General features: G+C 33.9%; 1 protein-coding gene across 3 annotated transcripts in view; it reads right to left on the bottom strand.

Moving 5' to 3' along the window:
• Positions 1–1,934: 1,934 nt before the first annotated feature.
• The window catches only part of LOC149781515 (uncharacterized), a 169,443-nt gene continuing 156,267 nt past the window's right edge, over positions 1,935–15,110 (bottom strand). For all 3 annotated transcript variants that reach the window (XM_089935596.1, XM_089935598.1, XM_089935597.1), the window contains exons 19-20: positions 13,678–13,782; positions 1,935–11,868 (exon numbers count right to left, since the gene is read on the bottom strand). In XM_089935596.1, the coding sequence (XP_089791722.1) occupies positions 11,723–11,868; positions 13,678–13,782 (251 nt within the window). In that variant the 3' untranslated portion in view covers positions 1,935–11,722. The remainder of the gene's footprint in view (positions 11,869–13,677; positions 13,783–15,110) is intronic.

Here is a 15,110-nt window from a genome sequence, read left to right as displayed (position 1 = left end):
ACACTTAATTCCTCTGCTAATATGTGACAACTCTATCATCCAGCTCTTAACAATTTAACCCTGAAAAACTAAACAAACCATCACCACACGATGCCATCATATCCAAGGAACCACCATTTATATAATAGAACCTGGTTAAAAATCTGTGTATAATGTTTATTTGGCTTGTGGAAAGCCATGTCATAGGTTGATAGAATTGTACAGAGGATAGTGGAAAAAAGATAGCAGTTAATTTGCATTTCTCACCAATTCTGATGAAGCATAATAATTAAATGAAGTAGATGTGAATTTTGACATTCATTCTCAGCTATCTAAATTCATGTCTTCACAAAAAAAGGGTCAAGAATTGGATGGTACTAAGTTTTCCAAAGACTCCAATATGCCTCTTTTTCATAATCACTATAAGACTATTTAACATCAAAATGTAATCAGCTATATGGTTGCTGGATGAGCTCAGCCAATCAGACACACAAAAATCATGAATTCTTCTCATAATGACACCCAACCAAGCTTTTCATGACATAGGCCTATTTACCAAGTTTGAGCAAATTTGTATCAAAAATATAGTTTTAGACTGATAAAAAAATGTCCATATGATCTACAAGATCACCTTGTAAATATGCATAGGTCTCCCTCGATAAAAATCATCCAAACTCTTGATGAAATTAACCTACTACAATGTTTTGATTTAAAACTGGATCAGAAATACATTCTCTAAAGTGTTAAGAAACCTCATGGGTAAAACTTATTAAAAATATCTTCATGATATAAGCCTATTTACCAAGTTTGATGACAAAATATATACATGTAATCAGAAATAGAGTTGCTACCTCAACCAGTCTGATGCCAGATCACCTCATTAACATTCACAGACCTTGGTCACAAATGTACTCAACAGATCCTTAATGACTTAGGTTTGATCAAAATCAGAAAAAAAGGTGGCTTTATGAACGCTCACACCAGCTGTCAGTCAGATGCAAAATGACTTCATTCATGCATGTAAACCCTGCACACTTTTAAAATTGTCCAAATTTTTATAAAATAACCTCACATTCCAGTTTTGATAAAAAGTGGATCAGAATTATGGCTTCCAGACTGGTAATAAGCTCTGCTAATCGCACACAATATCTTCTCATTAATATGCATAGGTCTCGCTGATTACTTGTTCAATATCTTGATGATGTAAGTGCATATTTCAAGTCGGAACAAAATTAGGTCACTTGTATAGCTTCTAGTGTGTTAACATGCTTAGCCAATCAAATGCAAGATTATACTGTATAATTAATATGCTTGCATCTCGCTCAATATCGAACCCATCAAAGATATTGATGACATAACCCTGTATTTCATGTTTGATCTTAATTGGATCAGATGTGTGGCTTCCAGTGGCAACAAGCTCAGCCATGACAAGATCACCTCATTCATATGTATGGTTCTTACTCATCACTGAACCTATTTAAGCATAACCCATATCTGAAGCTTTATCAAATATGAATCAGAAATATGGATTCCACAAGGTGGTAAAAAGTCTTGCCAATCATCCAAAATCATCTCAATTTGTATGCATGAATCTCAATTATTTTCAAAGTTGTCCAAAATTCTTGATGATATAAGCACATTTCAGGTTTGATCAGAAACAGGACCTACACAGGGATGATAAGATCAATCAATCTGGTGCAGGCTCTCACTCAATATTGATCTTGTCATAGATTTATATTGATTAAAACCCGTATTTCAAGTTTAATTGAAATGAAATAAAAATAATTGACTCCAGGGTGGTAACAAGCAATTCTTGATGGATTGTTGACACATGATGGCCATAAGTAGTAAATTCAGCTTTAATATATAAGTGAAAACTCTTGACTTAGAAATTAACTATTTGCCACCCTCCCCCCATAAAGTTTATTTTGATAATGCAGCAGAGACATCAGGACTTGAAAGAAGCATGACTTTAATTACAGTATAAATTCTTGTATACATATAAAAATATACACAGTTGATATAATATCAATGAATGATGCATTATTGCTCAAGCTTTCCCACTGTTTTATACCAAAACAAGAACATGATGAATATACAGTATAATGTCAGTGAACACCTCATATAATGGACACCTGATGTAAAACTATTTCTGGGTCCTTGCTGCTAATTTACATTGCTCTCTACATAAAGGAAACTTACTGTCCTTTCTAGATATGTTTCACTGTTCTTACAATAAAATCCATAAAACCAATGCTCTTCCAAATGGAATAACAAGAGACAACCTAAAACTGAATAAGCAGGACAAATTCTAACACTGAATTAGTGCCTTTTTAATAAATATGTAAAATGTATCAAAACTTGTATTTATCAAGTGCTGACTCAGACTTGATTCTGACTCTCAAGTGCAGATGAAAAAAGAGAAAATAGAAAAGTGTTCATCAGACTGACTGGCCCAATCAATCACACTTAATGTGGCCAAATCAAAGAAACATGTAAGCCAGATATACATTCGTTTGGACCGATGCACTGGCCTAAGTGGTTAGAGCATCTGCCTCTGATTCTGGGGGTCACGGGTTTGAACCCTGGCTGAGTCTTACCAAAGACTTTAAAAAATGGTACCAACAGCTGCCTTACTTGGTGCTCCATATCAAGATGTTAATGTTAGGACTGGTCGGACACCAGGATGAGTATCAATTATTGTATATTTTCCACACTGCTGCTATAGAAACCACACTGTTGGTAGGGGAGCCATCCTTGACACAAATATGGTGGAGTATGTCCTTAGAAACATGCATACCAAATTTTGATTAAAACTGGCTATAAGGCATTCTGAGAAAGAAGTTGACATGTTTTCCATATGGTCACTATGGAACCCATACCATTGCTTGAGAAGTCACCCTGGACACAATTTTGATACTGCATATCCTACCAAGTGTTATCAACAGCGACACAAAAATTGTCAGAAGTTAGGTTTTCTATATGGTTGCAATGAAAACCATACCAATGATAAGGCTTTCCATGCCAAATAAAGTATTAATAAAAACTGTCCAAAGAAACATAAGATTGATTGAAACTGACTCATTGGTTCTTAAAGTTGAGATGTTTTTCCACCAGGCTATTAAGAGAGCAAATGGTTGAACCTTTCTAGAGAAGTAGACAAAAATAGGTTTTTCAACTGGTTCTTAAAGAAGCCACACCATTGTCTGGGAAGCCACCCCACTCACAATTCTGAAAAACGTGCTTCAAAATATTCCTACCATGTTTGATAAAAACTGGCCTAATGTTGCCACATCACTGCTAGGGGAAGCACACTGAACTTAATTTTGGTAAAAGCATTCCTGAGAAACACTCCTACCAAGTTTGATTAAAACTGGCCCTGCAAATGTTGAGAATAAGTTGAAAACAGCACTGTTGATGGATGTCTTAAAACACATGCAGGGCAATACCACAAACCACTTGGCATTACAGCCAGGGGAACTGAAAACAAGTCCTGCTTTGCAAAAAGAAAATAATATAATAACTACGACTTGTATTTGTAAATGGTTCATGTTAGTAGCAAAGTGCTCTCTGCTCACCAAACATGTACAAGTTAAAAAGAAACATGCATAATTGCTAATACTATAACAAAAATCAAATATAACCAATAATTAAATCCTAATCAGTTTATTTAAATATGTATGTAAATAACCCAACTAAATTTAATTTGTCTACCACCAATGGTATTTTGTTTAATGAAACCAACAAGATGTCTGTCAAAAAAGTGAAAAATTTAATCAAGTCTTTTACCTATGACAAAGTGTAAAATTTTATTACTCTAATTTTATTAGTTTCTGTGCAATCATATTAAAATGGATTTGGAACATAATATGGTGGCAGATTTTTTGTATACTGCTTTCTGCCATAACAGCGGGAACATAAAACATCCAGGTAAGATGATACCTAAAATACATCTTTGTTCAAAATGGCTATACAGAAAATATTTCATAAGTCATTCCAAATGATTTAAAAGCTTTTGTTTTAGTTTATTAAGAGGTAACAGTTATTGATACTAATTTGGTTGATATTACAGGCACAATATAAAATATTTTAAGTTAAGCTTGATTAAACATTTATCAGAAAAGTTATTCTAATAGAGCAACAAAATAATGAGTCAATGGCGGAAAATAAAGCAAGGATACCGGTCGTCAGCAGAAAAATTATGATACAATATAAAGAAATGGTAAATATGGAGAAATATTAACAATATATAATTAACATTTTGACAATACTGTTACTTATATTCATAAGAAGACATGCTGTATTTAACCATGTAAGCAAACTGCAAACATAATCGACCTAAATCTTGTATTAAAAAAAAGGAACCATCAGATTAGTCTACCCTGTTTGCAGTAATACTGGATATATCTATGGCTCTTATAATGACAATAATCTTGTAGTGAATGAAAGACATGCTTCCTTGCATTTATATGACAGCAACAGTTAGATATTAAGTACGGAAAGTCTTTAATTTAAACAAAAAGCTACAAACTAGCTGAAATTGTAATTAATGTGTAGATATGTATTTCTTTAAAGTGAAATTAAGATATTTTTAGTGAGACTCTGAACTGATCTCGATTTAATATAACGTAAAAAGAATTTTGAGAAAAAAGTTTCTGAAACTAAAATCTTTAAAATAAGAGAAAGTTCTTTAATAAAATTTATGGTTGGACGAGACAAATTGGTTGGTTATGTATACACCGTCATTTGTTGAAATTTTTTACTTGCAATAGACGCAATCTTTTGGGTGATAAAACGAAAATCATCTGAATGGGGAAATAAAATAGGTTATTAATGTCTGTTCATGACCCAGGTACTGGACACACATGGTATATTGGAAAAGAATCCTGTATCATTGATCAAACCTTTAGTTCATGTAATATTGTAAAATATAAATTTCTCTACCTACTGAGAAGAATTCCTTGATATCTGGATCTAATTATTTGAAATTCAAAATCTCATACAAGTACAGAACACTGAGTAAGGAGTATGATATGTGCCAATCTACTAAGATATGTCTGTCATATATATTTACAAATTCATTTCCTACCAACATACTACATCAGAAAAATGAAGTGAGAACGTCACTATGAGAATTCGTTCTCACAGTTTCTACATACTGCAATAATTTAATAAAGCTTAACAGCAAATTTTCATTCACTTTTCTACTTGGGGTTTTAAATCAAACCCTTAACTGACAAGAAATAAATTTCTGAGATAGATGAGTGGGGGTATATTTTAGTATAAATTAAATTAAAATTTTGGGGTGAGAAATCGCCAGACCACCATTCAACACGACTGATATGTACATGGTGTGTATATATATATATAAAACTCACCATAATGTGCTTCAACCTAATTAACAGAAATTCTTATACAACATAGTTTTGTAATGGCTCCCAATCCTTTTCTTTACATGTCCCTTATTCCCATACATTAATCAAAACATCAGCGAAGCTGACAAACAGATAAAAATAATTCAGTTAAGCTTCACAAACCTATAGCTAACAGATCATAATTAATGTTCATACAAAGGTATGGTTCATTTTCAGCAGGTATACAAATTATGATTATCCCTATGCTTGACTTATGTTTTCTTACCCACCAATCCACCCACACATTCATCAAATTCTTGATCATTCTCACTATATCTTGCTTCAGTACATGCTGTGGTCAGGAGTTATGGGCCCTACCTAATATGCTATAACAGGGTTTCCCTGCATGTATACTGATATTCTAGATGAGTACATTTGTAAATCCAGGATTATTTCACTATGTACATTCTAACTTTATTTACCCAATATATTAGTAATGAAACAAAAAAATTATCAACGTTATTTTTTTTAAAAAATGGTTACAATGGAACATTATTTACAAGATTCAAGGTTTGTGCTGAAGCTCAATGAAAACCTAAACCCTAAGGTGTTCTATGAATTATAATAACAAGTTAAATCTATGTAGTAAATAGACAACACAATCAAAATCTCTAATAATCAACAAAGGATAAAAACCAGTAAAAACTGAATATAAATTTTGGCAAACCACTGAATATAACAAAAATATTATTGCATAATATGCTTTGCATAAATGCAGAACACAAAGTAGTGACAAACTGAGTCAATATTATTTAAAATAATAATAATGAACAGAAAAGATAGATAATATTGTTGCAGTGTGTTGAAAGCAAATTACACAACATAATAAAAAATGACTTTACAATTTAAACAATTTTTTTTTGTGAAGTATGTGTAATGCAGATAACTCTACTTCATAATGTGTTACAAACTCTGAGCGTAAAAACTGATCTACTCCGGGCAACTGAACTACTTGAAGCACTTTGTCTGATGCATGTTAATTAACAATCTGAAATTGACATCTTTGATTAAACTCAAGAGTAAGTAATCTAAATGTAACAGTCTATCAACATAGCAACATAGCTTTTGTCTTTTTTCACGCCATCCATTTAGTTAATAGCCATACTAACTTTCAGTTTGGAGGCAAGTTTGCTTTGTCTCAAGAAGATTTTGATGGCATTTTATTCTTTTATATACATGTATGACATAAATATAACCATTCATTACAGTCAACAATCTTTCTCAAAAAGAGCATTTTTTTAAACTATTAGACTGCATTTGCAGAGATGCCTGTACATGAATGACAGGAATGAGTCACATATAAAATGCTGTTTTCCAAACTGTTTACCATAATAAATAAAAGCATAATATTAAATCTCTTTTACCTTGTACAAGTTGATGAGTACAGTACAGTACTCTGGAGCTTAAAACAGTATTCCATGGAATGCTGTGTCTCAGTAATCATCCATAATTTGATTGTCTATCATGTCAGCAATCCCATGTTGTACAGGTATAATTGCATATCATCTGTCAACAATCCCATGATATTAAAATTATACTTGAATATCATCTGTCAATAATCCCATGATGTACAAGTATACTTATTTATCATGTGGCAACAATGCCATGATGTACAAGTATACTTATGTATCATGTGTCAACAATGCCATGATGTACAAGTATACTTATTTATCATGTGGCAACAATGACATGATGTACAAGTATACTTATTTATCATGTGGCAACAATGCCATGATGTACAAGTATACTTATGTATCATGTGGCTACAATGCCATGATGTACAAGTATACTTATTTATCATGTGGCAACAATGACATGATGTACAAGTATACTTATTTATCATGTGGCAACAATGCCATGATGTACAAGTATACTTATGTATCATGTGGCTACAATGCCATGATGTACAAGTATACTTATTTATCATGTGGCTACAATGCCATGATGTACAAGTATACTTATTTTATCATGTTGCAACAATGCCATGATGTACAAGTATACTTATTTATCATGTGGCAACAATGACATGATGTACAAGTATACTTATTTATCATGTGGCAACAATGACATGATGTACAAGTATACTTATTTTATCATGTGGCTACAATGCCATGATGTTCAAGTATACTTATTTATCATGTGGCAACAATGCCATTAAGTACAAGTATACTTATGTATCATGTGGCAACAATGCCATGATGTACAAGTATACTTATTTTATCATGTGGCTACAATGCCATGATGTACAAGTATACTTATTTATCATGTGGCAACAATTCCACGATGTACAAGTATACTTAAAATCTGTATGATAAACAGAACACTTGTCCCTCCATGTAATACTTTTGACCGACATACATGTATAGCTGAAATGTTGTGCAGATAGTCAAACATTCCATTTTCACAGATTGTTTTAAATAAACAAGTGGGCTGATATTGCTTGCCTGGCATGTTTTGATCCAAAAGGTAAGTGAAATAATAAGACATGAACCATAGGTTGAAAGACATAGATCTGAAATATGTCCAGTTATGTGTTGAAATTGCTCACATTCTGATAAATTCAGCCTTAGTAGATACTGCACTTGCATCTTTTGATCAAATATTAAAAAGTGTTCATACAAGGACTTGACCTACCAGATTGGGTCCGATATGGTAAGGCATTTTTGGAGATGAAGTTGTTGTATTATAACTTCATTTTTATATTAACACCTTGCTGTAGTTGTTGTAATATAGTAACGAGTTCAAAACTTTCAACCTGGTTGCTATGGAAGCCACCTAATACTTGTAAACCATGTCAAACACAATTTTGATAGAGCATGTCCAAAGAAACTTTCTATAAAGCTTGATCGAAACTGGCTCAGTCATTCTAGAGAAGCCAAAGTCAAGTTATCTGCTCAGTCACCAAGAAGCAACACTGTTGCTTGGGAAGTTAACCAAAAACACAAATTTGATAAAGCATGACATAAGAAACATTTCTACAAGATTATAAAAATGGCTTAGGCATTCAGGATAAAAAGTAGAACAGACGTTTTGCATATGATTTCTATCAAATTATGCCTATGTTAGGAAAGGTGACAGGACATATTCTTGATAGAGCATGCTCTGAGAAATATTTCCACCAAATTTTACCAAGATTGACTAAGATTTTCAAAATGTAAAAATTAGCAGTTCCACTGGTTGATAAGTTAACCCAGGCAATTTTGATAGAGCAAGTCATAACAAATATCCCAAGCCTGGCTGAAATAGGCTCAGTATTGCTGTAGAACCTCAAAATAGGTTTTCCACGATGGTTGATATGGAAGCCACATTACTGTCACCACAAACATACAATTGTATAAATCATTTCCCAACCAAATAAAATTCGTATAAAGTTTGACTGAAATTGCATCATCAGTTCAAGTAGTCAAGAACTGGTTTCCAAGCTAGTTGCAATGGAGCCACAGTTTCCTAGGAAGCAAACTCAAACAGAATTGATAGATCATGCTCAACCAAACATTCCCACCCCAAGTTTTATTGAAAATGGCTTGGGTGTTACAGTGATAAAGTAAAATTTGGTTTTCCACCTGGTTGATACGGAAGCGACACTGTTGCCTTGACAAGCATACCTTTGACAGATCATGTCCTAAGAAACATTCCTGTCATCAAAATTAAAATTGACTCAGCTCTTCTGGAAAATGCTTTCCATACGGTTGCTAGGCACAATTATTAGAAATTCCTAACAAAAGCTCTTAACAGATTTTACTGAAATTGGCTCAGCCATTTAAGAAAAGAATTCTAAAATAGATTTTTTTTCAAACTGTTGCTAGGGGAGGAACCCAGGATAAAATATGGACAGAGTATGTCCATATGGCATTCCAATCCCAGTTTACAAAAAACCAGCTCAACCGTTTCATGGAGAAAGTAAAATTAAAAAACAGCTTTTTCATCCATTTGCTACAGGAAGTACCCCAGACAATATTTTGATAGAATGTCCTAGCAAACATTCCTAGCAAGCCTGATCGAATCTGAATCAGTTATTATTGTGAAGTCGAAAGTAGATTTTCTAACCAGTTGCTAAGGAAACCAAACAATTAATAGGGAAGGCAATCCTGATAAAATTGTACAGAGTGCATTCTTAGCGAGTTTTATTGAAATTGGTTCAGCTGTTATAGAAAACAAGTCGAAAAAAGGTTTCTGAACCAGTTGCTAAGGAAGCCAAACTGTTGCTAGGGGAGCTACCCTAGACAGTTTGTATAAGGCATGTTCAATGAAAAAAAATTCCCATCAATTTAATTGAAATTGGCAGAGCAATTCTGTACAAGTTCCGAAAAAGGTTTCTGTTTCTGTTGCTATGAAAGGCACCCCAAACATAATTTTCATGGAAGATTTTATAAATTCTGTCCATTGGATTTAAAAAAAAAGTGAAATTACCAATGTGGACAGATGATGAATAACAGGACTATACCATAACTCACTTGATCTTATGTATGGTACATGGGTGGTTTGTTTGGGGGTGAAAATGTACCACAGTTGTCCCTCACCATCAGGTCCCTAAATAAACTAAAGTATATATCTCAACATTAGGCCCTAAATGTACCATGGTGATCACTCACTCACAGGCTCCAAATTATACCACAGTAGTCCCTCTCTGTTGAGACCCCTAATTGTACCAGTGGTCCCTCAATATTTGGCCCCTAATTGTAGCACAGTGGTCCCTCAATATTATGCCCAAAACTGTAAAACATTGGCTCCTCACTGTTAAGCTCCTAAACCATTTCAGTGGTCACTTACTATGAAGCCCCTAACTGTACCACTGTCCCACTTTTAAAGTTAGTGTACCTCAGGGCCACCCCCATGGCTTCTACAAACTGCTTTATAAAGATGAAGCATTGTGTTTTTGGAAAGAAAAGATTGTCTGTTTAAATGGAGTGGTCTCTTGGGAGAATATGGTCCATTATAAATGGAGTGGTCTCTCAGGAGAAGATTGTCTATTTTAAATGGAGTGGTCTCTTGGGAGAATATGGTCCATTATAAATGGAGTGGTCTCTCAGGAGAAGATTGTCTATTTTAAATGGAGTGGTCTCTCGGGAGAAGATTGTCTATTTTCAACGGAGTGGTCTCTCAGGAGAAGCTGGTCCATTTTAAAAATGGATTGGTCTTTCTGGAGAAGATGGTCTGTTTAAAATGGAGTTGTCTCCAAAGAGAGGGGTCTATAAAACAGTTAGTGAAAAGCTTATTTGGTTCACGATAGTGGAAAAATTGTCCAGTATAGTTGTGTATAATATTATGAAATGATATGTTTGGGCATGTTTGTATATTACAACAGATAGTCTGGACATAACTTATAAAAACAATATAATGTGTTTTAAGTGAGATTTATAAGTTTTACAGTACTGAATAACACTTTCTAGGCAATAATAACTTACATAAACATTTAAAATAACTTTTATCAGATCAATAATGCATATACACTGATCCACATCAAGTGAAAATATGTATATACTAAGTAACAGCATAAATGACTTGTTTCAAGTCAACAAGAGGTTTGCTTGGTCCTAAGGAAAATATACAACATGAACAACATATACAACATTGTAATAAATAATAGTAGTCCCTCAGACCAGACAAGTTTATTCTGGATAGAATCTACCTGAACTATTGGCTATTCTAAGTGATTATTGTTCTATGCCACAATCACAAATCCAACAATAAACTTTCATTATTATTCTGCAGCTTTTCCTTTACCCTAGTTTAAGTTTTTGTTAGATTTATTTTTCATACAAAGTAGTCCCCACATACAAGCACTTTTATTATTATTGATGCCATAAAAAAAATATGTAAGTGGTATAGTGTTAATCTTGTCTGCCTGTAGCCAACTTTCAATCTCACTTTCTGGCCATCCATTACACCTCGCTTAAATTATGCATTTAAGGCAAGGAACGAGTGCCTGAGCAGTCATTCTCTATGAACAAGTTTCTGATGGGTAAGAATTAAAAAGCCAGAACATTACCTTTCTGGTAGTCCAGAGAAAATGGTTACAAATTTTGCTTCCAATGAAATTTTTTTATTTATTTGCTAAATATTCTATGCAAAATATAATGGAAATTATATACAGCTTTATTTCATCATTTTTAAAAAAAATTATTCCTTCCAGTTAAGTGGTAAATCACAAGAATCTTGCAGCTCTAGCAAGAACACAGTGTATGTTAATGATGTTAATGGAAAAGTATCAACTGAAATAGAATCGTATGTTACTCAGCAATTAACAGCATGTTCATAAAAGCTAAAGCTGTGTAACCCAAGGCAACCACACTCTGCAGATAATCTCTCAATTCATGTAACAGGATCTCTCAGCCGCAAGACCCTGAGGCTGCCATCATTCTATATCTTAGTCGTAGATTTCTAGCACGAACATGAGAGTTGACAATTTCAACTGCATGATCAGAAGGGAACCAGCCTCTTTCACCATCTCTTATCCTTTCACCCTCATACATTCCTGGAAATAGAAGAAAATGTATACAAATATAACCATGAATTTTACAAAATAGCTTAAAGAAAAATGGTAAATTTAAAGAAAAATAATTACCCCAAAAACTATTCTTCTGAATATATCTTTGGTCCTGGGGACATGGCACATCTGGAGTTCGATACAGTATATAGTCACTTATAAGCTGAGTCCACCTGCAAAATACACAGACCCAGCTCTTCCTTTGCATAATGTGCCAGCAGTGTTGGGTATATGCAGGAGTAATCAAGTGAGGAAACAACATAGACCCTGCTCTGCCAGTGCATTATGTGACATCCATTCAGCCTGTGTTGTTTGCAGTTGGTCTTGGCTTAAAAGTGAGATGTCAACTATTTAAGTAAGGATGGTCTTCCAATTCTGTATATTTTTCCAACTGAACTTAAAATCAGCAATGTTTGGGACCTAAATACTGTACTGTGATTATTTACGATGGCGATGCTTTGGCTTACTGGCCATATTAGACACTTGTTAAAAATTTTGAGGAAAAAGAACATTATAGTGAAGTAGCAGTAATGCTGAAAATGTACATGGACAACAATGAACATGTGACTTCGTCGACCTTGAACTTGTATCTTGGACAACCTTGAACTTGTGTCTTGGACAACCTTGAACTTGTGCCTTGGACAGTCTTTAACTTGTGTTCTAGATTTAAATTCTTTTCAGTTACAGATTTACTTTAGCCAATATGTCTGATGCAGCAATTAGAAAAACTGCATCTATTTAAGCATTATAAATGATTATTTGTTTTTTTCTAAAACATTATAAAAGTTCAGTCAGTGGTTATATGTATGTTGTTTTTTTACTGACAGACATGGAGCTGGCAACAAGGCAAGGTGCTGCCATTTGTAAGTTATTAGCCAATCAAATTTTACAAAGGTTGATAATTCATGACTGTGTTTGAATAAACTGCACCTTTCCTAAATAGTATCAGCAATCTTACCCCAAAATGATGATGGGAATTATTTTCATCAGACAAAAGTGATGAGAGAGTCTGCAATAGTTCATGGATGCAGCTGGTGAAAACTATGGCAGTCTCACACACATCCGACTTTTATTACTTCTGACTATTGTTGTTCTATGCTTTGCATTATTTCTGACTATTGTTCTATGCTTTGCATTACTTCTGACTATTGTTGTTCTATGCTTTGCATTACTTCTGACTATTGTTGTTCTATGCTTTGCATTACTTCTGACTATTGTTGTTCTATGCTTTGCATTACTTCTGACTATTGTTGTTTTGTGCTTTGCATTACTTCTGACTATTGTTGTTCTATGCTTTGCATTACTTCTGACTATTGTTGTTCTATGCTTTGCATTACTTCTGACTATTGTTGTTCTATGCTTTGCATTACTTCTGACTATTGTTGTTCTATGCTTTGCATTACTTCTGACTATTGTTGTTCTATGCTTTGCATTACTTCTGACTATTGTTGTTCTATTGTCTTTTGTGCAGAACCTTTTTGACTGTGCAACAAGTAAGCATGATTTAATAGTTTTGCAATCTCATGTGACTGTCAAACCTACATCAGATGACATTATAACAGGTCTGAATGGTCTATGGTTAAAGTTTTGTTACATCAATCATCCATTTACCTGATACTTACTCTGAATAAATGGGAACAATTTGTTTAAGATCTTTTAAAATTAAATTCATTTATTAACATTCTCTGCTTTTTGTTGTTTATTTATATAGGGCAACATTTGCATCTGAGTGGCATGAAAAATGTAATGTGAACATGTCATCTATGTTCCAAACCATCTACAAGTGTCAAGGCTCACCATCAGGCATTTTCTTAAAGACGTTGACTACATCTGATTCTTCAAGTGTAAGCTCATCTGGTTCTCTGGCCATGAAAGATTCAATGCATTGTACCTGAGGGCAATCTGGGAAAAGAAAAAAAAATTAGTTTAACATGTCTTATTTAAAGATACTGGTAAATTAAACAAATCTGCAGAGGCAATAAGAAATATGGCAATAAGAAAACAAGTCTACAGGGGCAATTATGGCAATAACATGTAGTATACTGGGGCAACTACATATAGCAATAATAAAAAAGTCTACATAGGCATCTGGAGCAATAACAAAAGTATACAGGGTTAATTACATACAGCAAAAAACAAATAAGTTTATAGGGGCAATGGCAGCAATAGCAAAATTACACTACAGGGCAATTACATATGGTAATAATGGAATAAGTCTACAGGGCAATTACATATGGTAATAATGGAAGAAGTCTACAGGGCAATTACATATGGTAATAATGGAAGAAGTCTACAGGGCAATTACATATGGTAATAATGGAAGAAGTCTACAGGGCAATTACATATGGTAATAATGGAAGAAGTCTACAGGGCAATTACATATGGTAATAATGGACGAAGTCTACAGGGCAATTACATATGGTAATAATGGACGAAGTCTACAGGACAATTACATATGGTAATAATGGAAGAAGTCTACAGGGCAATTACTATTGTAATAATGGAATAAGTCTACATGGCAATTACATATGGTAATAATGGAAGAAGTCTACAGGGCAATTACATATGGTAATAATGGAAGAAGTCTACAGGGCTGATTACACATGGTAATAATGGAATAAGTCTACAGGGCAGTTACATATGGTAATAAATGAATAAGTCTACAGGGCAATTGCATATGGTAATAATGGAAGAAGTCTACAGGGCAATTACATATGGTAATAATGGAAGAAGTCTACAGGGCTGATTCCGTATTAGTGCTCAAAGAATTTTTTTGTAGACACAAACCCTGGACTGGTGACAATAAAAAAGCACAAGCCTGGACTAAAATTCAACAAGCCTGTACTACAATTAAATACCTCTGTCCAGTGCAGGTGGTAATGCTTTATCAGCATAAATCATCTGTACAAACACAAGTGTGTGTTTAATGTAGTCTCTCAAACAGTCTATTCATGGCTGAAATCATTATGAAAAGCACAAGTCAACTGATAGTTGTTGCTCTTGTTGTTTTGGGTTTAGTGCCATTTTTCAGCACAAAATAGGCTATATATGGCGGCCAATATAAATAGTGGAGGAAGAACCCAGGAAAACCCGGAAAGAACCATCGAACCACGATAAGCTACTGGCAAGCTTTCTCACATACCCACACTGGCTGAATCTGAGACTCATACCCACACAGAAGAGGTAAGATGGTAGTGATCTGTAATGGTTAGTGCTTTAGACTACTTGGC

This window comes from Sinohyriopsis cumingii, chromosome 15 (genome assembly GCF_028554795.1).
Source record: "Sinohyriopsis cumingii isolate HCF-2022 chromosome 15, ASM2855479v2, whole genome shotgun sequence".
In the NCBI taxonomy this organism is placed as follows: domain Eukaryota; kingdom Metazoa; phylum Mollusca; class Bivalvia; order Unionida; family Unionidae; genus Sinohyriopsis; species Sinohyriopsis cumingii.
This window is presented reverse-complemented; position numbering and strand designations above follow the sequence as displayed.